Source organism: Cajanus cajan, chromosome 10, assembly GCF_000230855.2.
Source record: "Cajanus cajan strain Asha chromosome 10, NIPB_CcT2T_4, whole genome shotgun sequence".
Lineage (NCBI taxonomy): Eukaryota > Viridiplantae > Streptophyta > Magnoliopsida > Fabales > Fabaceae > Cajanus > Cajanus cajan.
In genome coordinates, this window is record NC_138526.1 from 37,910,215 (window position 1) to 37,937,668 (window position 27,454).

A 27,454-nucleotide genomic window follows, 5' to 3' on the forward strand; every position below is an offset into this window, starting at 1 on the left:
AAATTAACTTTAACATGACGAAATAAATATATGAAAACTTGAATTTAATTTTTATTATTGTTGTTGAAATATTTTTTTATTATTTATAAAAAATAAGTACATAAGTTGATTATAATTTGCATATCGAAGAAATTCAATACATTTTATCACCTTATTTTTAATAAACAAGTATTTACAGGATATTTTATCCAAATACCAAATTAAATTATTTTAATTACGTAACTAAACGGATAAATATTACCAATGATGTATTTAGGAGGTGCCCTTGAAAAAACAGTTTAATAAACTCATATAACATGAGAAATAATATTATGAATTTAACTATTTCTTTAAATGAGTTAATTAATTAAAAATAACTTATTTTAATGCTTTTCCAAAAACATTAAAATAATTTTTAAAGAGTTTATATGAATCATAATTTACTTTTATAAGTTCAAGTAAATTTTTATAATTATTTAAAATACTTTCTAAAATATTATATATATATATATATATATATATATATATATATATATATTGTGTGTGAGAGAGAGAGAGAACTTTGAAAAATTATAAAAAAATAATATCCACAAATTATTTGATTGTTAAATAACACTTATTATATTGTGACAATTTATTTGATTTGATAAATAACACGTGTTGTGACAAATTCGATATACTACTTTAGTTTTATGTGTACACATATTCTCATGGTGGAGAATGAAAACCATTAATTCTAAACTCTACAGTATGGCTCGCGTAAGCATGCAATCATGCAACTTTGCCACGAAAATAAGTGCCATATACATACTTCTTCTGTTTATTTGTCGATTTTCTTTGAGGAAAATACTGTTTCTATTTACTTGTTACTTTTAAATTTTTAGATAATATTAATAACTGTATATATTATCAATTATAATCTTGTATCTCATTTATTTTTTAAACATTACAACTCATATACATTTATTAAGAAAGAAGATATAATAATAAACATTAAAATTATTATATGAAAAGTAAAAAAAATATATTACATTTTTATTTTGTGTAAAATAATATTAAATGACTATTATAAATGAACATAAATAATACATAGAGTGTATAGGGTTTGAAATTTTATCTGAATAAATCATCAATCCGTTCTCACGTTTTACTTTTTCCCCCTAGAATAAAGTCTTAACTTATTTCAGATTCAAATGATCATGAAATTAAACAGTGTTTGTTGGTCAATATAAGGTCATGAACCTGGTCACACCTTCACAACCAACCATGCATATATACAGCACAAGCTCTGGCTAGCTAGCATGCATGCATGGAAACAAATTTCAGATCTTTATTCGGTGTTGAATGTGGAAAGTAGGGTATATGTTGATTAATGAACAGCTCTAATTTGGTTGAATGAACTTTGAATTGCTTTCCTGTTTTGACTTTCTTTTGGCTAACAACATTTGAAATTTGGTTAAACATTCCATACCCATCTGTTCGTCATTCTAAATATCCAAACGAATTCGAAAATTAGTTTGAACTTTGAATAGCTTATGTTCTCGAGTTTTTATTGAATATTAGTATTTGTTACGTATATCGCATTTTATTATAAGTTTTTCTATGATATAATTATAGTTCGTAATAAATAAATATTTTAAATATATTAATTATAGTATAAAAAAAATAGCTTAAACAAAGTCGATCCATTTATCTACATGGCACAAAGACATAAATTGAGGAATGAGTCCATTTGGTAAAGCCCACTTACCAGAAATTCCATATTCCATCTGCTTGATGGGTAAAAAGAAGGGTCAAATAAAAAAACTGCACTATAACAAAAGCATGAAGAACGTTTTAATTTTTGGTCAAAAAATATGAAAGTTATCACATCCATGCCAAATTGTGTAAGAAATCATCAGTTAGGAGAATGGTTTGTGCTATAGAGAAAAAGAACGTGTTTGGTTTCACATGAATTTTCATGTTTACCAGAAGCTATCAAATAATATATATTTCTATCTTGGGCATTATTTTTTCATTTTTCAGGAAAGCTTCCATATCTTATAAATCAACTGTATATGTTTGCATTGGTTTCTTATTCAACACTTGACGTGTTTCTCTTGAAGCAATACATAGTAATCTTTTAGGTTTTTTATGTAAAAATTGGCATGAACGTGCTTAATTATTAACACGGAACCAAACACGTACACAGTACTAAGTGTACAACGTATTTACAGACAGTGGCTTCATTGATCTCTCTATGTTTCACGAGGTAGCTGAGAATTTTACGATCCACACTGGACCTTCACCACAGTGTTGACTGTTGACCTACAGAATAGTTTAACATGGTTTTAGTTATATGTTTCACCAATTACTCATTAGCTAGCTCTTTGGGTTGTCGACAACCATATATTCTTGTAATAACAAGGGTAACTATGTTAAACGTGGCAAAGTTATATAGTGATGTTATTAAAATAATGTATATATATATATATATATAAATATAAATTCACTTTACAAATTAATTTGGTAGAATTAAGTTAATTAAGTTTAAATCTAAGTTTATAAAAATGTACACATAAAATATTTTTTTGTTTAAAATAAATAAACAAAGAAAGAAAAAACAAATATTTCATTCAATGTTCTCTTTTCATTAAAAGAATAAAATACATTATAAAAAATATATAACAATATTATTGCACAAATATATATACAGAAAAGTTGTTAGCACAAATAATAAGTGTGTAAACGTTTAACTCAACGTGAATAGACATTTACTCAATCACATGCTAGCATTGCGTTGCTTCTACGTCTTCAACATGGAAAAGTGGAAAGTAGAAATGTCTCTAAGAAACATCTCAAACAACATTTCAAATTAATACACCTCATGAAGTTGAATCAATATTATGTTCTTTAATTAAAAAATAAAGGTTTAATTTTCATTTTATACCGTATGGTGGTTGACTAGGCCGAATACCCGAGTTCGTGACCGACTAGGCTGAATACCCGAGTTCATGGCCGACTAGGCCGAATACCTGAGTTCGTGGCTGACTAGGCCGAATACCCGAGTTCATGGACGACCAGGTCAAATACCCGAGCCCACCGACCACTCACAATCTGAACGGAACGTGTCGGTGTGCTCGGCCAAGTCACGGATTTACGCCAGGATAATTATGGAGAGGTTAATTTATGTAATGCACCGGATTAGCCCCCTAATTTCCCGGGGCCCAGTCCTTAATCACGGCCCAATAAGAATCACTATAAATAGGACCCAGCGAGGTACGTAACTAACTTTCAACTACATTTATTACGCCGAACACTTACTTGAGCGTTGGAGTGTCTTTGCAGGCACACCCCCCCTCACATCGGACTACCTGGATAGGAACGAGAAGACCGAGACCTAGGATCAAACCCGCTACAACAAGGATAAGTGAAATGTGTATCCTAACACAGGAACACATTTAAATATAAAGTTGTGATTAAAAATATATTCTACTTTTACATAGACAACTCATAAGAAGAGTTATTCATAGTGATTATATATATATATATATATATATATATATATATAGTTATATATTATGTAAACCGTTAAATAAAACGAGATTTTTTTTTTCTATTTTACCATTAATCTTTTTACTCATTTTTTTTTTCTTTTTTCGTTTTATTCTAGAATTGCTTATAAAAATAATACTGAAGTAATTATTTTTTAGTGTATTTTTTCCGCCGGTTTACGTGATGTTAAAACAATTAAACATTACATTAACATACTACGCGTGCTTTGTACTTGGGCAACAAAGTGACATTGTTTCACTTATTAAAAAAATAAATAAGAAAAATGGCATTGTTTTTTGGGCATGGGGTGAGCCAATTTTTATTCCTTCCTTTTGCTTCAACACAAAAACGAAGTACGTTGAAAACCAAAACTAATCGACTAAGCAAGTCAAGGAGTCAAATCCCACTCGACACTTTAGCAAATACATTCAATTTTGGATTAGAACTAACTTTAATTTGAGTTAAATTTTTACAATCTTTTTCTTTATTAAGAAACTATTATTTTCCAATTAAAATGTATTCATTTTTTAAGTTTTCTGAAGTTATTTTTTTTTTATCTCTTCTTTAATTTAATTCTAATAAACCAATTTCAATCCTTTCCTTCTAAGAATTGCCTTTTCAAAGCAACAAATTGCACTTAGCATTGAAAAAGCTTTGAAGCTAGGTACCGACTTATCTATCATCAATTTCCTTTTAAGTCATGCATACTCACATCTTCTCGTTAATTTATGAGATTAGTTATGTTATACATCTAATTAAATATAATTTTTAAATGATTATCATGAAAATAATATTTTTGTTAATCTGATATTCTTACCATAGATTTTTACAATATTAAAATAATATTTATCAATAAAAGTTATATTTTGAAGTACAAATTAATTCTAAATTATTATTTTTTTAATATTACGTGAACTATATTTTTGAAGAAAAATAATAATAATTTATAATTAATCGGACTATAACGTACGGAAAGCCACTTATTCTAAATCCCATTTAGAGGCGTACTTAAGTTAAGTTCTTATTTATGAAATAAAAGATCAATATATTGGCCTAGCTAATATCATTGGACCCAACCATATGAGGTAAGACTCAACACAATATAAGAATCAGTAATCACATCGATTCCTATTCAGTCGTGAAGCATGAAATATGATATGTAGTCTAATTACAACGTCCAATGCAAATCACGGGAATTACTCCAAACACACCTTTCACATTATCATGTAAAAATTACAATCCTAGTCTAGGATGATCATGGAACAACATATATAGATTACAGACCATAGAGAAATTATGTACACTCTAACTCTATACGTCAAGATCTACTTTGATCATGAGCATAATGTTTTAATTTGCAAGAATAATACCAAAATTTGACTCGCGTATGTGGACATGTGGAGACTCATTCAAATATTCCACACCACTTGGACAAGTGATCAAGTAATGAACAACATCAATGTATTTTAGTTAAATTTTTTAATTCATATATAATCTATTTAAATCATAAATTAAAAATAAAACGTGTTTAAGACTAGAAAAGAAAGATATGGGTCTTTTTTAAAAAAATATACTAAAAAAAACCTTACGAATGAAAACAAGAAAAATAACTCTTAAGCAGGACATGGGTATTTTTATGGAATATAATAAAATTAAGAAAATATTAACTAAAAGGATTAAGACTATTTAGGAGTAGTTTAAAATTTAAAAGCCAAAAGCTATCTGTTTCAAGGTCAATGTTTACAATAATTAAGCCTCAGTAGTAAGCTCTTCTGTCTTCTCTCTCTCTTTTTTTTTTTTTTTTTTTTTTTGTGAATGCCTCAATATATAAGGTAACACGAATATTTATATAACATTGATAAAATTTCAAAATCAATCTTCAACTTAATTAATAATTTCTTATTAACTTTCTTTTCTATGACTAACTTAATTTGTTTCATGTAATTATTATCATTATTTATATGTTATAAATATGAAATATCTATCAATTTTGTTAATAATTAATTTTTGGCAAAAACAAATCTAGTTTAATTATATTTAATGAATTTTTTCTTCAAACCATTCTCTTTATCTATAATAATCAAACTCAAAACGTTGTTTAGAGTATATTTACCTGACTAATGTAATGTGGGTTGTTTGATGGAATGTAATTATTTAAGTCTTGCATCTTTTTAAGACAATTAATCAATACGTTTCTGCAGGATTTTTATTTGTTAACATCTTTATTAGTTTCTGATATAAATTTTTAAAATTATAATTTTAACAAACAGACTGTATGACTATATATATATATAGTTGAAACTTTGCAAAAGACAAACCGAACATACAATTCACTATTTGCGCTTATTATTGTGAATTCAACAATTGTGACTAGACTTGGAACACACAAAACAAAAAGGTTTAGTGAAATTCATGTTGTGAGATAATGCTTAGTTAATGCATATGCATATGAGTTGCTGATTTTTGTCCCATATACAAGCTAACTTAAAGACAAGATATAAGTGAAAATCCCAGAAGATTTAGTTCACAAATATTATATACAATTAAACTTTGGCACCTACTCAGTTTGCTCACATCACAATCTCGAAACTAAGACTGGACATTTATTGTATAAACTATACTGTCAAAAAATAACTATTTATTTTGTTTTTAAATGTTAATATCTTAACCAACACTATTAAATAAAGAAAAGAGTGATCATTTATTCAACAGAGGCTGATCGATTGAAGCAAACTATAATATAAATTATGACACTCTCAACTCTCAAATAAATAATAACGCAGTTTTCATATTGTATTAGTACATCATATACAAGTGATGTAATTAAAATTTAAGCGTATTAACATAACATAAAATCAATTTTAATTTAATAATCAAATTATATAAAAATTGTGAATTAACATCTGTATCGATATATATAAATAAATACGTTTTTGTCATGATTTATCTCTTTTAAATAAAGATATTTAATTAGTGATAATGATCATAATCATATGTAAGTATGAATTATTATTTTCAATTAAAATTTAAATTTATTTATTTATAGTATAAAATTACATGTATCTTTTACAATAAATAATTCTACTGTAGCCAAATAATTAAAATTTATATATAATCAACAAATTTTTTTCTCTCAAGATACTTGACACAACTATATACCTAACTGTGATAGTCATGATTAAGCACAAATTGATGCACACCTTGGTTGATAATAATTGCTTTTCTTTGCTTAAGAGGCGTTAAATCCTTATTAGTTATTACAACTGTCAAATCAAATTTCCTTGAAAACGTTGATGCAGAGAATTGGTTCTCTTTGGGTCATTAAGGATTAGGGTTAGGGTTTATAAAAAGGGGTTTAAGCAATTCGAAGTGGGTCCCACCAAAAATACTGTCGTGGGGACCAGACCGTGGCCTGGGCCGTCCAAAACGGAGGAGAGAGACACCCAGGATTTAGACTGATGCATCCAACATTCACACTCACGCGCGGATTCATGATCGTGTAACACACGCTCCGTTTGAACGAGTTCGGGTTTCAGAAAACCCTGCAGGAATCTCCGCGCGTGAAGCTGGAGCGCGTGGTGGGAGTGGGCGCAGCAACCCCGCAATTCGTGCGCTACGTTGTTGTTTATGAGAAACGATGCACCGACTCACTGGCACGGCACGTGCGCACGTGACACCTTAATCTCGCACGCACTCACACTGTTCCTTCTTTTTAGTACTATTTCACTTCCTCTGCCTTCTTGATTACTTGCACCACATAAATAAATAAATAAATAAATAAAATAATGCCTGCTTTGCTTGCTGCCTCGTGTTGCATCTCAATGACTTTTTGGGGCACCCCTTTCTCTCTCGTTTTGGGTTTTGAGTTTTGACTATGAGAATCAACCACCTATATCAAATTACTATATTGTGATGTTCAAGTTATCACAATTCAACAACACCACTTATTTTCTAAAATAATGGTATAAATTTAGATATTTTTATTTTTTTAAGTATGTTGTTAAGAATTTCATTCTCCATTAATTATAAATAATAATAAGTCCAGTAAATTGGTATATAGTCTGGTTTCTTAATTATGTTGTTGGAGATTTTATTTTTGTAATTATGCAAATGAAGAAAACTTGTGGAGAGAAACAAAACATACATGGGTGAGGTGATATTTACATTTGAAAGGATCTGGTATGTAATAACTCTCCGTTAAAAAATATTTTTAGTATAAGAGAATAACAATTAATCCTTACATCTGTGTGAAAAGTATCTGTAAGAGAAGTCAATAATTTAAAAAGGAGGAGTAAAAATTAGTCTCAAAATTTCAATTATAAGATAAGATAAAAAATAAATAAAAATAAAAAAGGAAAACATTAACTAATTACTGACCAATGATCGATGTTAATAAGTGTCTTGAAGTTGAAGATACTAATTAAAGCATAATATTTTTAATAAATATATTACTTCGTAGAATTTTATTAATATATCCTTATCGTGATTGTTAACGTGATTAAACTTTTAATAATTTTAATCAATATTTTAAAAATACTGGTTAGAACTTAGTACATCTAATCTTTTTTATTGATATGATGCCGACATGGTGGGCAGAAATATAGCACGCTAAATTTAGATTATGAAGGTTAGGTAGGTTGTATTTGGAGCATGTTTGAAAAGATTAATTATGAGAAAATATTATTTTCAGAAAAAAAAAAAATCTGACGATACTGTAAAACAATAAAATTTTAAAATAAATCGATTAAAATACACACTAGTATCAAAATCAATTAGGTATGCAAGTAGATTAAGTCTAAGGTGTGCTCTAGTTAAACTAGTAGTGATGTGTATACCGTTAAATATTTGAAAATAAATTTTTTATGACTTAAAAAATCAATTATTACGTAATTTTTAAATTGATAAATAATAAATTATGTAAGATTCCTATTAGTCACTGCAATTTAATGGGTTTCTTTTTACATAATTTAGTGGGCTATTAAGGAACAATATGCGCATGCATGTTTAATTTGATGTTAATAGTATAATTATTTTCTTTGGATGAAGATAGACTCAGGTGGTAATTGATCATAAAAAATGAAATAACAAGATACTAATAGTGAGGTAATTAAGTTATAAGCATTGGTAGGTGAGGAATTTTTTTGTTGGTATTTAGTGAGGATTAATTTAATCCATAAAATCAAACGTGTTAAAAAAAAATCTGAAATTTAATTTCTACGAATAAATATTTATACTTGACAATAGCTAGCTAGTTATAAATCATTTTTAAAATATGGTATATGTGGTGATCTTGAAACTGAACGATGATCATATGATTTCCTTCATCCACAAAGAAAGGTTATAAGCATTCATAAGTTGAAAAGTAGAACCTTTCCTTTTACAGATGTAAGAGAATAAAAGATTCCAACCTTTATCTATTATAGTGTGCATGATGACATCAAATGATTCCTTGACAATATTGATGGCAAAAGATTTCTCCAGACATAGCTTTGATAGACATTGATGCTAAGATATATATTTCATATTATTTTTAGCTAATAATTCTTTTTGATTACCCAAGTGCTGCCAAATATCAACACGCAATATTTCAAATATAACAAGTTGGGAAAGAGTAGTAAAGTAATGTAATGTAAGCCATGACTAAGATCTTAGGGTTTTCATTTTCCTTAGCAGGGAATGTGAAAGATGGAAGAAGCAGCCACTAGGGTGACATGCACACTCCTTTTGAGTTTTAGCCGTACAACAACAAAACTATAATAATAATGACTTAAATACCTGACATATCGACATTATCATATGCTCATAAAATATTAATCCAAACTCAAGTATGAGAGTCTAACCTTCACTTTTGACCAGTAAAGATTCTCTGGCGTTGCCAAAATTTGTCGTAGTTATCCTTTGCATTGGGTATTAGAATAATGGTTAAGATGTGTTTGGAAACTTGCAATAATGAACGCATACAAATCAGGAGAAAGTGTAGCCATTCCCGTTGGGAAGACAATTAACAAACCCATAGTGGGGCTATCCCTGGACATAGTCCTGCAGCTCCTCACCTTTCTCACTTGCTGTTTACATAAAATAAACAAAAATTGTTAATTTGGTCCTGAATTTGAAAGGAGATGTGAATTCTCATATTATTTTTTTAAATTAAGAAAATATTAAACAAGTTTTTAAGTGTAAATGGATAATTATATTAGTTTGAAATTTTAAAATAAATATATGACTAAAGTCGTAATCTCAATATATATTTTGAGATAATAGTAATTAAATTTATCAATTCTTATTTTCTTTTAATTTCAAGTACTAATTTGATAATATTCACAACTTCTATAGGATTAGAATTGTTGGAATTCAAGTGTAAAATGAGCCTCATATTGTTAGAATTAGATATGTTGAGTAATATATAAGTGAGAATGACTCATTTATTTAATATCTTAAGATTTTGAATTATGTTGTGATGTTAATCTTATTTATAATAATTTACTCATTATTTGTAGATAGAGTGTTCTCTAAGTAAATTTTATAGTTAAAACTTTCCTGTCTAACAAAAGTAACCATTTAATTAATCACTTAAGAATTTTATAGTTAATCATTTAAGATTGTGTGGATTATTATGGAGTGAAAAATTGTGTTTATTGTATAATTTAATTTAGATATAAATATCTATTAATTTAAATATAAAATGCTCATTTAATTTTATCCATATGTTATCATTATTATTTTAATATGTTAAAAATTAATAGTGTGTTTGGATGAAAATTTTTACAAATTCAAGGAATTTTAAATTTTTGGCATTCAAATTACTTTGATTTCAATTTCTATCATTCTTAAATGTTTTGTTTGGAAAAGTCAATTTAAATTTCTTAAATTTTAAATTGTTAGGTTGGATATGATAATTTGATTCCACCGTGATAAAATTGATTTTAAAAATATATTTATATGTTGAGATTTTTAAATTAAATTTTATAAAAATAAATATTAGCTAATTTTTAAATATTTAATAATTATAAAAATTAATATTATATAATATTTAATAATTTTAAAAATATTTTTGAATATTCAATAATTAAAAACAAGAAGAGATAAGAGATAAGATAAAAATATATAAGTGAAATAAGAAAAAAAAATATGAAAAATTTCAAATTCTTACTTTTTTAGGAGAATTTAAAATTCTACAATTTTAAGAAATTTCACAAAATGCTTGGATTTCAAATTTTTTATGAATTATTCATCCAAACAAAATATTTTATCTCAAAAAATTTGAAATTCTTCAAACAAATAAATTATTTCGTTTAAATTTCCTATCCAAACACATTATTGAGTTGAGCACGATGCAAAACTATCTTGGTTTGGGTCTCAATTACTTTGCCTTTCAAACTCATACCAACCGACAAGTACATTTTAAAGTTTACTATAACTTTTTTTTTTCCACCTTAAGGATGCATATATACATTTGATATTCTTAAGACAAAATGTTTTTACCTACACTACAATAAAATTTGTTAATTTGTTATTAACGACAATTATTTAATAGTAATAATTTAATTGCTGCTATATATAAAAATATTAATGACTAATATATAATAGTCACTAAAAATATATTTTTATTACACTAAATTTTATTATTAGCGACAATTATTTATTAGAAAAAATTTAAGTTCTACATCGATTAGAGATAAGATAATTAAATAGTATATAAGTGAGTAATAATTATCATCTTACAAGTTCATTTTACAGGGTTGACTCCTAATTCACTATTCTAAATTGGTATCAAATCACCCATTATTACCAAATTTAATAGTGTTATAAAATAATTAGATAGCAACTTTCACCTTATAAATCTCACATTTCTTAAGAGACAAGACAATTAAAAAAAATAAATTAAAAAATATATAAATAAAAGACAACTCTCATCTTACAAATTCCACATCGAGTAGAGATAAAAAAAAGTATATAAGTTATGAATTTAAAAAAGAAAATTATATGAATAAATTATTTAAAGTAAAGGAGACAATTGAAAAAAAATATCTTTTAATAGCCTTTAAAATGGCTACTAGAATTGCCACTAAAAATATAAGTTTTTTCGACAATTTAGTAGATATTTACTAGCATTTTATATAAATGTCGGTAATAATATTAGCGACACTGGATACACCAGCCTTTATTTAAATGCTGGTAAAAAAAATAATGATCATTTATATAGCTGCTAAATAATAAATTAATTATTACAAAAAATTAATTTTGGTATAGAACTAGTAACATAAATAAAGATCATTAGTGAAAGTGTAAGATACTAGCAAAGACACTTTATGTTCAAGTCGATATAAATTTAAGGAGAATAACAATAATAACATAAATATGTTCTTGATACTATTTGGACGAACCTATTTATTAGGAAACTGTAGGGTGAACACTGGCGTGGATTATGTAGGCCCAAATTTTTCTTGTAGTTAGACAAAATTTTATCTATTTGAGAGAAATTAATTTGTAGTTAGATATAAAAACAAATTAGGACGATGAGTTAATTCATTTGTCTGTTAAGTCAATTTAAGTTGGATTCTTTCTTTTTAAGTAAAAAAATATTGAGTCAATTTGTTCTAATTTAATTGTTCAATCAAGTTATTTACACTCTGTAAAAATTATGTTGAAATGGTATTAAGTATTTTAGTGTGATATTTTTTTTTAAATTACCTGTAAAATTCATAAAAATAAATATAATTATTTTCAAGTTATGTATATATTCACTCATAATTACACATATTAATTTTATTATATTCAAGTTGATATTGTATATAACTTCAACAATGAAAATTTCACTCATAATTATGCATACTCAAGGTATTGTTTTTATCTTTATCGAATGTATATTTTTTATACTAATTGTATAAGTTGCATAAAAATTTCTCTTAAATTGTGTTTGGATGAGGAAATTTAAAAGTTGAAATACTTGAAATTTTAATTTTTTTGATTGGATAATTTAATTAAATTTCTTAAATTTCAAAAACTTAATATATAAAATTATTTTTAATATATGTTTAAAATTTTGATATTTCAATATTAAATTTTATTAAAAATAAACTTTTAAATTTTAATAATTTAAAATTTAACAATAGATAATATTTAATAATTCTAATATTATTTTAAATGCCTAATAATTAAAAAATAAATATTTATAAATTATACATCAATTTTGATAGATAAAGAAAGGATAGGAGAAAATGTAACATTGTGTGATTTTAGCTTTATTAATTAATTATTCAATATATATTGATTAATATGAATTGTTGTAATTGTTGTTGTTTTAGAGTTTTAGGGGTCAAGAGATCATTGAGAGTTAAGTTTTTGTTGAGGTAATTTTAGTTAGGGTCAAGTTGACCAAACTTAAGAAATGGTGTATAATTTTTTTCTTAAGATGTGAACTTCATAAGTTCATATTTTAAGAAAGTTTAGAGAGAGGTTAGAAAAAAAGGACTTAAGAGCCAGAGAGTAACTTCTTATTCTGATTTTGTAGGACATCATACCCTTCCTTATAGTTGAGTAGAGCGTTGAACATTCAAGACTTGGAGGTTGAGAATCTGAAGCTAAGAGATCCGAACAACAATCCTGGGAACTCTTAGTTTTCTTCCCTTCTCTTGATTTTTGAACGATTCGAGTTAAGGAAAGTTTGTGATTAATTATTGTTGAATTATAATGCTTAATGATTAATGTTTGAATTCATCAAATGTTGGCTGTTTTGATTGAATTAAGAATAGATTTTCAGTTGCTTTGAGTTTTGGTTTCTTTGAAGTAAAATTGATGATTATTGAAGTGTGATGGTTATATGTTGTGTTTTATGTCAGATTTAAGTCATATAGGTTGTATTTGTGTTGAAAATATGATTGCATGTTGGTTTGGCTAAGTGAATTACATGTTTGAGCCAGTTTGAGGATTTTGTTAAGTGCGAAAATCTTCATCACACCAGACATGCCTTTATGGCATCAGGCGTGGCTCAAGTTAAGGCTTTTTTGCCCTAATGACATCGGGCGTGAGTCAGTGAAGAACTCTCTAACTTGGTCACACCAGAAGTGGAAACGAGAGGCGTCAAGCATGATTGCTCGAGGATCTTTCTAACTTGATGGCTCCGGGCTTAAGCTAAAAAGCACTAGGTGTGATCAAGTCAATGACTCTTTGCTTGGACGACACCAAATGCAACTTTTATGACATTGGACATGAGTTAAGTAGAGGCTCTTTGCCTGGATGAGGTTGGACATATATTTGTCTATGACAGACATGGTTGTCATAAAGGCTTTCTACTTTATCCATGTCAAGTGCATGTGTATTGGCATAGGGTGTAGGCGAGCTAGAGGCTCTTTGCTTCAATGACATTGGAAGCAGAGAGAATGGCATCAGACATGGTTTGTTGAAAGAAAAACTTGTTGATATTTTACTAAGTATTGAGAATAAGTGTAGTATATTGATTACTCACATGATTTATGTCGCTATATGATTATGGTTCATTATGCATTGATCTATAATGATGTTTACAGTTACTTTAGTTGTAAGTTGCTTATGAATGAGAGTTGACTAAGTTGTGATTTGTTAGTTGATTTGAAGTTGTTAAGTTGTATAGACATGTGGTGATGATATATATGTTTAAGCTAGGACACTAGTACAAAAAAGGTGTACTACATCGGGTATTTTAAGCTTTTTACGTCAGAAAACATACCGACGCAAAAGCGGGAGACGTAAATTTTACGTCGGACCTGCAAAATCGACATAAATTTACGTCGGACATTACGAAATCCGACGTAAAAATAGTAAAAAAAAACAAAAAAAAAACATAAGAATGCAAGCAGAACGGCCCGTTCTCCAAGCAGAACAGGTCGTTCTGCTTTCAGAACGGGTCGTTTTGCTTGGAGAACAGGCCGTTTTGCTTGCAGAACGGGCCGTTCTGCTTCGTAGAACTACCCAAAAGAAAATGCCCACTACCTATACAAATAAAACAACCAAAAAATCGAATAAAACAGATAGCCAGAGTAGAAATGCGAAATAGAAAAGTGCTAACGAAACTTTGATTCATACCTGAGGAGCAGCAACAATGTGCAAATGAGTAACAAAGAATTCATCCCTCTGCAAAAGACAAAAAAACAATTCAGTAACAAAGGAGAGGGAGAGGGTTTACAGAGAAAAAAATGAAAAGTGATGAAGAGTGAATGCGCGCGGTGTGCCTCGCGCTCTCTTATTCAAATTTGCGTCCTTTTTTACGTCAGACCCTACCAAGTCCGACGTAAAAAAGTTCGCAAAAATTACAAAAATGCCACCGCATTTTTTTTACGTCAGATTTTCGTATTTCCGACGTACAAGGGGTGACGTAATATGCTGATTTTCCACTAGTGGGATACATGAAAGATAAATGAGATTAAAGTTATTTTTAAAAAATTAAGATATTCCATTTTGTGAATATAGGTTGTGGTGTTGTATGAGCTTAGAGTTGAAAACCCTTCAGTTAGTAAGTTGGATTCTAATTGAGAATTTGTTTTTAAGTTATCTCCTATAGTTTTTATGTGCAAATAGTATGAGGGTCAGGTCAAGTAATATAAATTATAAAGTGGCTAAATGTAGATCTATATGAGGGTCAAGTCAAGCCATATGTGTATCAAGTGATCAAAATTAGTAAGGTATGAAGTTTAGGGATAAAATTCTGAACTAATTACTAGAAAGGTGCGTAATATTTGGAGGTTAGTCGATGAACTAATTCTATATGAAACTTAGATATGCATGCTAAAATCATGGTAAGCTCACACTCAAGTTGTTCTACCCTGATAGTAGTACTAGACTTTCATAGTTTAAGTTGTTTACCAAATGCTCAGGGAGGCCTAAAGTTGTCTCTACTTGACCTGTGATAGGTCAGATATAGTGTTTTGGAAGGGTCAAGTCATTTAGATTGTTCACTTTTATTGTAGGAGATCTCTATAAGTTGATATACGTGATGACACATTAGTTGTTTGAGTTTATTATGTTGTGATTAAAGTTATTTATATTGAGAATGTTGTTCATGTTGTAAGTTGTATTTGATGATTGAAAGTTGTAAATGATGAAAATCAGTTATGTTGCGCTATGAACTAGCTTGATGTTTTTTAAGTTGTTTGTGTTGCATAAATTGTAACTTTGTTAGAGGTTTGACAAACATACAAAATTGCACGTAGTATTTTCTTAATAAGATCGTCTCCCAAAAGAACTTGTGCAATATATGACAATTATAACTCAACACACTATATATTATAATTCAAAAGAATGAAATTATAGTTTATTTGAAGTTGGTTTTGCATAAATAAACTTAAATGCAATAAAAAGATGCAATTAAATATAAGGTTTTTTTATATAGAAATTTTGTCAAATACTTGGCAACAAGATATTAAGAGAATCAAATAGAGAGGACCATTGAGATTGGATTTCACTAGATCATCATCATTTATTAGTTCATAAAAGGTTTTTCTTGATGTTTCATCTCAACATTAGCATTGCCACAGAAAATCTCTGAGCCCTAATCCCTTAAGAACTTGAAACCATGTATTTTACTCAAATCTTCAATTCCTTGGTTGATTTAATTGAACTACAAGCTTTAAACAATGATGGTTCACAAATGCACATTGAAACTTATATTCATTCCTAAACATGACTCTTAGTGTTTGTTTTAACTCATACATAGCTAAATAAACATTTTCCAACAACAACCAAAGCAATAAATCAACTCAAGATATAACACATCAAGAGAGCATTAAGGAAAGAGTGAAAATACTGATGAATGAAATGAAACAAAGTTAATACATGAGGTTTAACTAGTTACATCCAATCCCAATGAGTGGGAGTTTAGCACCAAGTAGCCATTGGAACCACACAAAATGGTGAAGAAATGATGGAAGTGGTGAAATGGAGCTCTCCTAGAGTGTTCTCAATCACTAGGGGTCTTATCAACCGTGTATTCAATGATCTCCCTTAAATTCTTAAGTCCGCCATAATAGAGAACATTCTCTTTGCCTCAAATGTCCATATGTTCATTAATTTTTGCACTCAGGGACCACAATATCTCGTTGAGTGTAACACTTTGTTTTTCATAAAATATAATATAAGTATTTTATTAATAATTTTGATATTTTTATTTTATTAATAGAGACTGTTGGATAATTATTTAATTATTTAATATATTTTAGAATATAATATGTATTAGTTTTATTAAAGGTTATTATAATATTTATTAAAAGGGAAGTGAATTTGTAATTGTGGCTAAGTGTTTTAACTGAAGGAGGGTTAAAGGAAGGTTAAGATTTTTAAAAGAATAGTTTTATGATTAAACCTTCTTATGTCTCTATTTTTTATGTATGCGTTTCAAAGCTCAAAGAATAGGAGCAAGAAGGAAATCACCCTGGAGTTGTGCACTTGTCGTCTATAGCTTATCCAAGTAAAGGGGAGTGAGAAATCTCACTCTAGATGTGGGTTTGTATGTCGAGTAGTGAAATTGATCCCCAATCTTGTGTTTTTTGTATGTTCGTGTATGAGGGGTTTCCTCATTGTGTATGTTTCACATTTTGTTCTTCTTATCTGTAATTAATGGTATAAATTGCTTGAGTGGATGATTGATTTCATGTTTTGATATTGTAATTGTATGAAAACATTGATTGGGTATGTAGTTGTATGTGTAAATTATGTCTTTTAGAAATGTAATATAAGTTATGGAGAGTTCTTAACAATTGGATTGAGAGAAAAGAGTTTGGATGTAAGTTGTGTCAGATTGTGAAAATTATGGTATAAAAATACCTTGGTATTTATTTAATTTATCTGTTTGTGATAAATGAAATTGAGTTATGATTGTTGAGTTAGAAAGTAGATATTTAGAGGTACAACTTAGACTCAAGAATTACATAAAAATGTTAAGAAATGACTGAGCTATGTGAGTTAAAAGACGAATTTCATATTTTGTGTGTGAAATGTAACATGCGTATGTTGTAAGCTTTTCAAGTAGACTTAAATGGCAGAATTAGATTTTATGATCTTCATGAAAGTTATAGCCTTGGATGTTAACTTTCAAATTTTGTTGGAATTATCTAAAAGGAGGTCTGTAACTCAAGTTATGATCAAATTAGTAACCAAAGGTCAGACGATCAAATTTAGACTGAATTATTGTGGTTTGTATTTATTTAAAATAGTAGATGACATATTTAGCTCTTGAGGTCAATATAGAAGTTGGTGATGATTGTCTTAAGTTTCTAATAAAATTAAGATAAACTTAATAGCATATGTATGACTTTCGCTAAGGTGTTTGGACCACGTGATATCTTAGAATATTAAGTTATGAAAATTTAGTATGTGAGTGTGCTATTGATATGCATGTGAGCACAATGATCATACCTGGTAAAGGAGTAGGGAAAGATTAGCTTGGATGGTTGACTTGTGGGTGGATGGTCATACTAGAGATGACCAATTTTGTTTATACTGTTTTGATGTAGTATTTGTTGTATAGGGACGCTAACCAACAATAGAATTATTTTGTTTATAATTTTGTATATTTATTGTATATTGTATATATGTATAAGGAACTTTGTGTTTTTAATCATATTGGCAAAAACTCTTTTAAGTTTTCTGCATCATATACATATATTTGTTGTATAAGAATCCTAGTATTGTTGATTAGTTTGTTTTTTGCTAAGTAGAAATTGTGTTATATTAAGTGTAGCGACTTGTCAGGTCATTACAGGAAAAATAAAGAGAATAATAAAATAGATAAATAAGAGAGATGAATAGAAAGGGAAAAATAAATGAAATGGAGAAGAAAAGAAGAAAAAGAGAGGATATAGGAAAAAGAAAAAAGAGAGACAAGAAATAAAAGAGAAAAAAAATCATAAAAAAATCTCAAAAATTTTAATAAGATTGTTAGATAAGTGCATTACATATAAATTATACTAAAATATCTTACAAAATCTATTATTTAAAATAATGTATTGAAATTTCTATGTTATTAAATACCAACAAATTTGACATATTCCTAAAAAATTGTGATTATTTTAATAAAATATTATAAATTTTGATGTGCTCTTAAAAAATTTCTAATTAATTTAACTGAATAATACATAACTATTTTATATTAAAAAAACTCTTACTTAAATATCATAAAAAAAATTTATAATAATTTTTTTTAAAAATCTATTGCAATCTTAACCCAACACACCTAAGACTCGCTATATACTTTAACCCATTTGTTAAGCTAATAGTATATATATATATATATATATATATATATATATATATATATATATATATATATATATATATATATATATATATATATATAGATATATAATACTAGTTTGTGTACGTCTCACATAAATTATGTGTAGAGAAATAATATTTATAATTATTTTAAAAATTAAAGTTAAAAATAAAAAACAATAAAAAATAATTATTTATAAATTTAATCAACCATTATTTGTAATTAATTTTATTAATAAAAAATTGAGTCAACGAAAATTTTCATAATTATTTTTAATTTAGACGAAAATTTTAGAAAAAAAAACTACTCTAAATATTTATAATATGATTTAAAAATTTGACACTCATAAAGACATAATTAAAAATATGATATATAATATTAGTAGAAATCCTAAATAGAAAAATAAATAAAATAAAACTTTATTTTAGAAATGAACAGTTTTTTTTTTAGCATAAAAAAAATTATAAATATTATTTTTTAATAAATTTAATTAACATGGGAAATTTTGAATATATATTTTTTATTTATATATTTATTTGTTATATAAGAAAAATGACTACGTGAAAAAAAAAAAAAAAACTCGGCCCCTAGATAGGTGCACGCTAAGGTGGGATTATTAATGAATTGAAAATTAATTTATGAAGGGTCGAAGTTATAAAAGTAAAATAAATTGAGATGTGCAAATGAATTTTTTAACTTCCATTGTCTTTTTCGATTTTGAAATCTTCTTGTTCTAATTAAATTATTTAACTTCCACAACCAAGCTATCAGATATTCAAAGTTAGGTTTCATTTCCAAAATGGAAAAGACAACTAAAACTCTATTTACTGGGTATAGTCTATAGATGTATAATCATTTTAGTATTGTCACTTTAAATTTAGTAAAATATTTTTTTAATCATAGGACATTTCAAACGTAGTCTTACTACCCATTTACATTGTGTTACTATATTTGGATAAATATTTGTAAAATTGATTTTAAATGAATTTATTTTTATAAAATTATTTGATTTTGAAATCATATGATGTATATTTGAATGTTTTTATTCTACAAGTAAAATAGTAGTTAGACTTTTATTTAATGCAAAATCTACTTAAAATTATTTGAAAATCAGTTAAAATCACAAAATCAATTTCTTAACATCCAACAAAGCATATAAATATTTCCTAAAAAATCACATACTGTTATTTCATTGTAATTTTAAAACATTTTATTGTAAATTCAAACACCCGATTAGTCACAAGTGCATATGATCAGGCATAATTTAATAACAATAACGGCTTTTTTTTAACATATTTTTTATTAGTAAGAATTACATGATGACGAGAGCAAGATTTAATCTTAAGATTTGATGTATGTTATTTTAATTTTTACCACTAGGTCTATCCCAACATATAATAATATAACAAGTAATATTAACAATTAAAAAAAAGTAAATATTAATAATACACTTTTTAATTCAAATATTACTAAATATTAAAGTGCGTTGTTACAACATCTAACATATAAACAATATTCCAAGTATTCTTTACACAGGCTTCAAAGGTATTAAACTTTCAAACAATAGATGAGTTTCTTTATTAATGTTTTGTTCAGAATTTGGATGCAGAGAAAAAAAGTCGAAATTAATTTTGTTTAATTATTTAAATAAAGAAAATATTTTTATTTTTATTTTTAATTGAGAAAATACGAAATTTATAATTATGTTAAAGAAATTTATATTATTTAAATATCATAATAAATATTATTTAATAAATAAATGTATACTTTTAGTATTTTATTACTTTCCTTCTCACTCGAGCACGTGCACATCCACTTATATATCAAATTATTAATTACTCTCTAGTATCTAAAATATTTCTCAATTCACCAAAAAAAAAAAAATCTAAAATATTGTCACTTTAAGAAATAAAAAAATTATTTTTAGCAATAATTTTGTTAAAATAAAGAACGAATTGTCACCCTTCAAATGACAGTTTTAATTATCACAAATAAGTGTTTTTTTTTTTTATGTTTATGAAGTATACTTTCGATCATAATTATAAATAAAGGATAAAAAAGTAATTAAGTTGGTTTATTTTAATTAACCATATCAATATTTAGATTTTATTTTAAATATATCTTTTATTTTAAGCAGTTATTATATTTAATGTTAATTATGAATGCATGTATAGGAAATAAAATTAAAAATAAATTAAAGATATAAAAGAAATTTATCCATAAATAAATTTAAAAATTAATAATTTTTGTTTATAATTAAAACTAAATAAAAAATTACTTTACTACTTATAATTAGGATTAGAAGTAATATAAAAGGACAATGTTTTACTATCTTCATTCCTTTATAATAACTGTTCAGTTTCTCGTACATAAACTAAAAAACATAATAAAGTCTCCTATTTTTCATAGGATGATTATAATGTTTCCTATTACACCATCTTTCATTTTTGTTTCATAATAAATATTAGTTGTCATGTACTCCTTCTATTTTCTATTATAAGTAAAACAATAAATAATTTTATATATATTAAAAAATTAATTATTTTCATTAAATTTTACAAATCTTATAATTTTTTTTTGAAATTTTCGTCATTATAAATACTAAAAAAACATAGTGTAACTATAATGTCATACATTAAAGAAAAATATTTTAGAAAAAGTATCATTAAATGAGATAAAAGTAGTAAAAATTTACTTATATTTAAGAAAAATATGTTTTTTTTCTTTAATATAGAGAAATGAAGGAGTATAAATTAATTAAAAATTAGATCAAATGTAAAGATATAATTAACAAAAAATAATTAATATTATTTTAAAATTTGAAAATGACAAGTAAATAAAAATATTTTTTTACAAAAATAATTGACAAGTAAAAGAAATGAGGGAGTACAAAAGAAAGGAACAAAAGATACACATCAACTCACACTGTGATGATAGTTTTAAATGTTTTATTTGATGTTCTTAAATATTTTATCATGTCTTTATTGTCTTTTTTGACAAAATAAATAGACTCGACCTTCTTATGAATTTGTGACACATCAGGATGTATACCACTTTTCAAAAAAAATAATATTTTGTTCATTTGAAAAAGTGTTGTAACCAAAAAAGTTGTTTTTAGATTGATACACAAATGTTCCATTTCCTTTAACACAAAAGTTAATTAACAATCTTTTAAATCAGATAAGAAGTTAAAATTTAATAAACATATTCAATGCAAGCATATATGACACTGACAAACACTTTTCATACAAAAAAAAAGAAGATAAAACAAGTCTTCAAGTGTACCTTGAATGATTTGTAATAGTCATTTTCAATTGCTACCTATGAATATGAAGCTTGATTAATAAAGAAGAAAGTTACTCGTTTTGAAATCTTAGCAAACATTTATTTTATAACTATTTTTATATAAAGAGTTTTCTAAAATTAAACAATTTTATCACTTCTCAAGAAAGACAATACTTATTAGTTTTATCATTTAAGTTTTAACTAGATGTTTTAACTAAAAGTCTGAAGAGACTTTGTTTGTAAAAACTAATTGGAGTGTTTTGGTGGATATGAATTCCATGAAATTACTTTTTTGATTGAAATATTAACCACTAAAAAAAAGCATAGTATATATTAAGTAAATAAAAGATATAACTTCAAAATTTTGAGCATTAAATATTAATTATAAAACTTATAGTTACTTTTAAATTGTCTCAAGCTAAGTATCATTTCCTCTTTTTTTTGTTAATCAAATAAAATTTTTATTTTTTTTCAATTTCCTCTCTTACTTTGTACCACACATGCCCTTACACCTTATTTGATGTAAGTGAATTGCATGAAAGGAGAAAGGATGGAGAAAGACCAAGGGAAAAGCATAGGGAATAAAGAAGAGGTATTACATTTGGTATAAGAGAAAAAAGAAGAATAGGGGAGATTAAATGGACAAGTCTTATTCTTTCTTTCTCTTTTTTACCATCCTCTAAGGGAGTGAATTTGAAGAGAAAAAAATATGTAAATACTATCGTGTCTGTGTGGTGTTGCTAACATGTAATTGTAAATATGGATATTTGTAAATTAATTTATAATATCATTTTATTTTATTTTTATTTAATTTAATATAAATTAATAATTTTTTTCCTTCAATATTCTTAAACTTTTTTTTGTTAGACAATGTTGACACAATTGATTAAGTCTCTTTATACAAGATTCAAAATCGATTTCTTTCATATTTTGTATTCTTTGATATGGACTTACATTAAAGAAAAAATAAACAATACATAATTTTATTGAAAATTCTTAAAGATCATGATGATTATTTCTAACCTTATATTTGTATCTTATCCTAATATAAATTTTTGATAAAAAAATAACACTACTCTTATACTTTCCTTCGATCAAAGAACTTCAATTTTCACTTTTATTTCTCACCTACTCTCTTCTTTTCTTTTCTCACCTATTGTCTTGTCTTCACTTTTACCTCCGCTGTTAAACATGGTGGTAGTAAAAATATGAAATAGCCCACGTTATTCTTGATTTTTTGTTTTTGTGTTTTTTTTTTCCCTTTGAAGAGTTTGTTGTTGCAAAAAAGACAGAGAAAGAGACAGAGAAGGAAGATAAAAGGTGTCCCCACAGTGTTTGATGGTTAAAAAAACGCAGCATTCCATTCCCCCGAAGCAACACAGTCACTCACTCCACAAAGCACCTCTCCTTCACCCCTCTTTTACCTCTTCCTCTTCTGTCAAACTAAAACTAACCATTAACCAACCTCCTCACTCAGCTTCAAACAAAAACCCCAGTAAGTAAGATAAAAACCCCTTACCCAAATAAACAAACAAACATCATCGCACTCCACAGAGATGAACAATCCCTCCTCTCTCCTCTCGTTAACCATTATAGATTAGCCAGGAAGCAACGTGCTGCTTCAAAGCTCAAACACTATACAAGAAGAGAAAAAAAAAGTTTTTTTTTTTTTTGGGTTGTGTTTGTATAGTGAGAGAGAGAGAGAGATGGTGGGCTCAGGAGCAGGAACAGATAGAAGCAAAGAAGCTGTTGGGATGATGGCCCTTCATGAGGCCCTCAGAAGAGTCTGTCTCAACTCAGACTGGACTTACTCTGTCTTCTGGACCATTCGTCCTCGCCCGTATTTCTCTCTCTCTCTCTCTCTCTCTCTCTTATTTTCTTTCTCTCTTTCTCTCTCTAACCCCTCTTCTCGCAGGAGACTCCGAGGTGGTAATGGCTGCAAGGTCGGGGACGACAACGGCACCTTGTAAGTCAAAATCCACTTTTGTGTTGCATGTTCTTTAAAAGTCGCAATTTTTAAGGTTTTTTGTTTTTTGGTTACTTTACACGTGAAGGATGTTGATGTGGGAAGATGGGTTTTGCCGAGGAGGTTGTCTGGAAGATGTTGATGGAGAGGATCCTGTCAGGAAGGCCTTCAGCAAGATGTCCATTCAGTTGTATAATTATGGAGAAGGGTGGGTACTGGGTAGGTCTTTTTATGTTATGTTATGTTATGTTGTGCTTTTAATCTTTTATTCTCTCTCTTAATCTTGTTCAATGTTCGATACTGCCATGTTGTGGAGGGTAGGAAGTTAGTTACTTATGCACAAGCACTGTTTGTTTATCCTCTGATTGGGTGGAATTGGATTTTGGACACAGGTTGATGGGGAAAGTTGCATCTGATAAGTGCCACAAGTGGGTCTTTAAAGAGCCCACAGAATGTGAGCCCAATATCTCCAACTACTGGCAGAGCTCCTTTGATGCTGTATGTCCAATCAACTTGTCTTTCTTTTTCTTTATTTTTAATATAAAGATTATCATTTGGACTATATGTTGCATTTCAAGTTTTCAACCAGTGCTGTTTTGTATTTTCTGGCTGTTATGTGTCGATTTTTGTTTCATGATTCATTGACTCAACCTCCTTTTGTGATGCCTGCCATTCATTGCAGCTTCCACCTGAATGGACAGACCAGTTTGAGTCAGGCATTCAGGTCTGAACTGAATCATTGTTGGTTTGCCTTTTGCTATTATTGCTCTTCGGAAGATTTCATTTTTGGATTTTTCAACCATTTTGTTTTGCTTTTGTTCTATGACCAGACCATAGCTGTAATTCAAGCTGGCCATGGCCTTCTCCAACTTGGTTCTTGCAAGATTGTGAGTAATTTTAATAATTATTTTTACTAGTTTTAAGATTGCTTATTTAATGTGGTAATTTTAATATTTGCCTTCACTAGTTTCATACCATTTATATTTGCGTGGCTCTAGCTATTCATGTGTCACAGAAAAAATATCAAATGTTTCATATTTTTGGTTCTATTAATTCTCAGATTCCTGAAGACCTCCATTTTGTGCTAAGAATGAGACACACTTTTGAATCCCTTGGCTACCAATCTGGCTTCTACCTCTCCCAACTCTTCTCTTCAACGAGGAACACTTCCTCCTCCACTTCTCTTCCTTCAAAACCATCCACCATTCCAATTAGGCCACCTCCTCCACTCTTCAACTGGGGTCACCAGAGGCCACTCACTTCTGCCACCTCCATGCTATCCTCTCCAAATTTCCAACAACATGCAGCTAGGCTTGGTTTCCCAAAAGATGAGGCACACATGTTTCTCATGCCACATGTATCATGCGAAGGTGCAAGAATTGAGGATGTGATGGGGGAGCATGAAAACGACATCAAATGGCCCAATGGCTTGTCTTTCTTCAATGCCCTCACTGGAAGATCAGATGATGCTAAACTTTTGTTCAATCCTGAGAGCTTAGGTAACAAACCATGTGATCAGAGTCAACATCAACATCACCACCCTCTTGGTCAAAATCCCAGTTCTGATGTGCAAAATGCCAACACAAATGAGTTCTTGAGCTTGGAAAGCCACCAAGATGATGCAAGGAAAATGGACAAGTTCAAGAGGAGCTTCACTCTACCTGCAAGAGTGGCTTCATCATCTTCTTCCACTTCAATGGATCACCATCAACAAGGTGTGGAGTATAGGAATAATTCAGAAGGAGGTATGTACCCGGATGTCATGGAGACCTTTTTGGAGTGAATTATGGGAAGGGAAAAAAAAAACCAAAGATGAGAATTTGTAACTAGGAAAAGTTGCTATTTTGTGTTGTTCCTTTTTCATGTGTTGGCTTTTCACTTTGTATCTTGTGTTTCTTCTGTCTTCCACTTAATGAGACTTGATTAATGATCATTTGTTTGTTTCTTCTAGTTCAATTAGACATAAAGTTCCCTTACGATCGGTGTTTTAAATTTTAGATACTAGGTCATCATTGTACGATTGAATAAAAATTATGAAAAGTCACACTAATCATTTCAGGCATTTAATTTGCTTTAGTAATTTGTATAGAGCCGTGCTCATTAATATTAAGAGTTTCAATTTTTTATTCAACAATATTACAAGATGATCCAGCTAAGCTAATATGACTTTAGATAGTGTTATGTAAGAATGATTGTTTGTGTGTTTGCATTATAGTTTGCAAATCATAGTTAGGCCCAAAAGGTAAAGTATCTAATATTTTTCTTGTTTTACTTTTATTTAATCATGATCTGGGAGCCAAAAGTGTGTTCAAACATAACTATAGTTGTTAAGGAATTTTTTTTATTGTGTCCATGAACATTTGGTATGAAAGTATTACACATCCTTAATTAAATATTTTAAATTACTTAAAAAAACATTGGCTGGAATTTGTGTTTTCTTTAGGGTATTGGTTGTGAAATAAAAAAGTTTTTTTTAAAATTAAAAATCATGATAGGAATGTATCGGAAAATGAGTATATAATAGTATATATTTATTTTTTATAAAAAAATCACTTTTAATTCCTTATTCATTGTCTTAATGCATTGATTAGCATTTGCCTTAATATAACAAAACACATGGTTCCCTACTTAAATCATAACAAGAATCTAAAATTATGTTGTAGCATAACTATGATTGTCAAGGATTTTGTTTCTTTTTTTTTTGGTGTTCCTATGAGCATTTGGTATGTAAGTCTTAAACACTTTATTTAAACTCTTTAAAATTATTTAAAAAAAATAAAACATTGAATAAGTTTTTATGTTTAATATAATAAATACTTGCATTTACTTTACATTAAAAATATTCTATATTTAACCTTTTAATTCTTTTATCATGTGTCTATTAGTCTATACATAAGTAAAAGACAACTCTTTGCCAAATATATTTTTTATAGATGAAATCCCGTATACACTCTCCAAACCATGGTTGGAAGTGTGTATAAACTACTCTCTAAGCATGCATATTTATGTCATGTATATCTAAGAATATTTTTGCAGATACATGCTGGGTGCGGCCAACATAGGGTTCCAAATTATTGAAAGAGTAACATGTAATTAATCAGATTTTAATAAATTAATAACTAAACAAACAGCTAGATCACTCCATTAATTGGGTGACATTTACTGCTTAATCCGTTGCTTTAAACTAAATGATAAGTGATAACTCTTGTTTTGTTTTTAGTCAATTATGTAATTGATTACTTGTGTCGTCATCGTTCTAATAAGATCTCTTGGGCTATATGTTGATTGTAACCTAAGAAGGGCTACACATCAAAATTTAAAGTGTCTAATTATAGCTTTTATAAACCTTAATTTGTATACAGCATTACACGGGCTGAGCCTGCTGGCATTTAGAAAACACATACGTATTAGAATGAGACATCACCATACATCCATAAATCACGTAT

At 27.8% G+C, this 27,454-nt stretch overlaps 1 protein-coding gene across 2 annotated transcripts; it reads left to right on the forward strand.

The window, feature by feature from the left end:
- Positions 1-23,389: 23,389 nt before the first annotated feature.
- On the forward strand, positions 23,390-25,984 carry LOC109815577 (Serine/threonine-protein kinase WNK (With No Lysine)-like protein). 2 transcript variants are annotated; one of them, XM_020380328.3, is made up of 7 exons: positions 23,390-23,882; positions 23,958-24,008; positions 24,097-24,216; positions 24,401-24,506; positions 24,691-24,732; positions 24,839-24,895; positions 25,069-25,984. In XM_020380328.3, exons 1-7 carry the CDS (start codon positions 23,749-23,751, stop codon positions 25,789-25,791), a joined length of 1,233 nt encoding a protein of 410 aa, XP_020235917.1. In that variant the 5' UTR covers positions 23,390-23,748; the 3' UTR covers positions 25,792-25,984. The 2 variants fall into 2 exon arrangements, with proteins under 2 accessions (XP_020235917.1, XP_029130644.1); XM_029274811.2 differs by lacking the exons at positions 23,390-23,882; positions 23,958-24,008 and having other exon boundaries at positions 24,097-24,227.
- The last annotated feature ends 1,470 nt before the right edge of the window (positions 25,985-27,454 follow it).

What these genes read in the sequence shown, in the direction of transcription:
- LOC109815577 (XM_020380328.3), top strand. Translation starts at nt 23,749, where the DNA reads ATGGTGGGCTCAGGAGCAGGAACAGATAGAAGCAAAGAAGCTGTTGGG. An exon ending in GGCAGAGCTCCTTTGATGCT is followed by an intron (nt 24,507 to 24,690) that starts GTATGTCCAATC and finishes CATTCATTGCAG; the next exon opens with CTTCCACCTGAATGGACAGA. An exon ending in AACTTGGTTCTTGCAAGATT is followed by an intron (nt 24,896 to 25,068) that starts GTGAGTAATTTT and finishes ATTAATTCTCAG; the next exon opens with ATTCCTGAAGACCTCCATTT.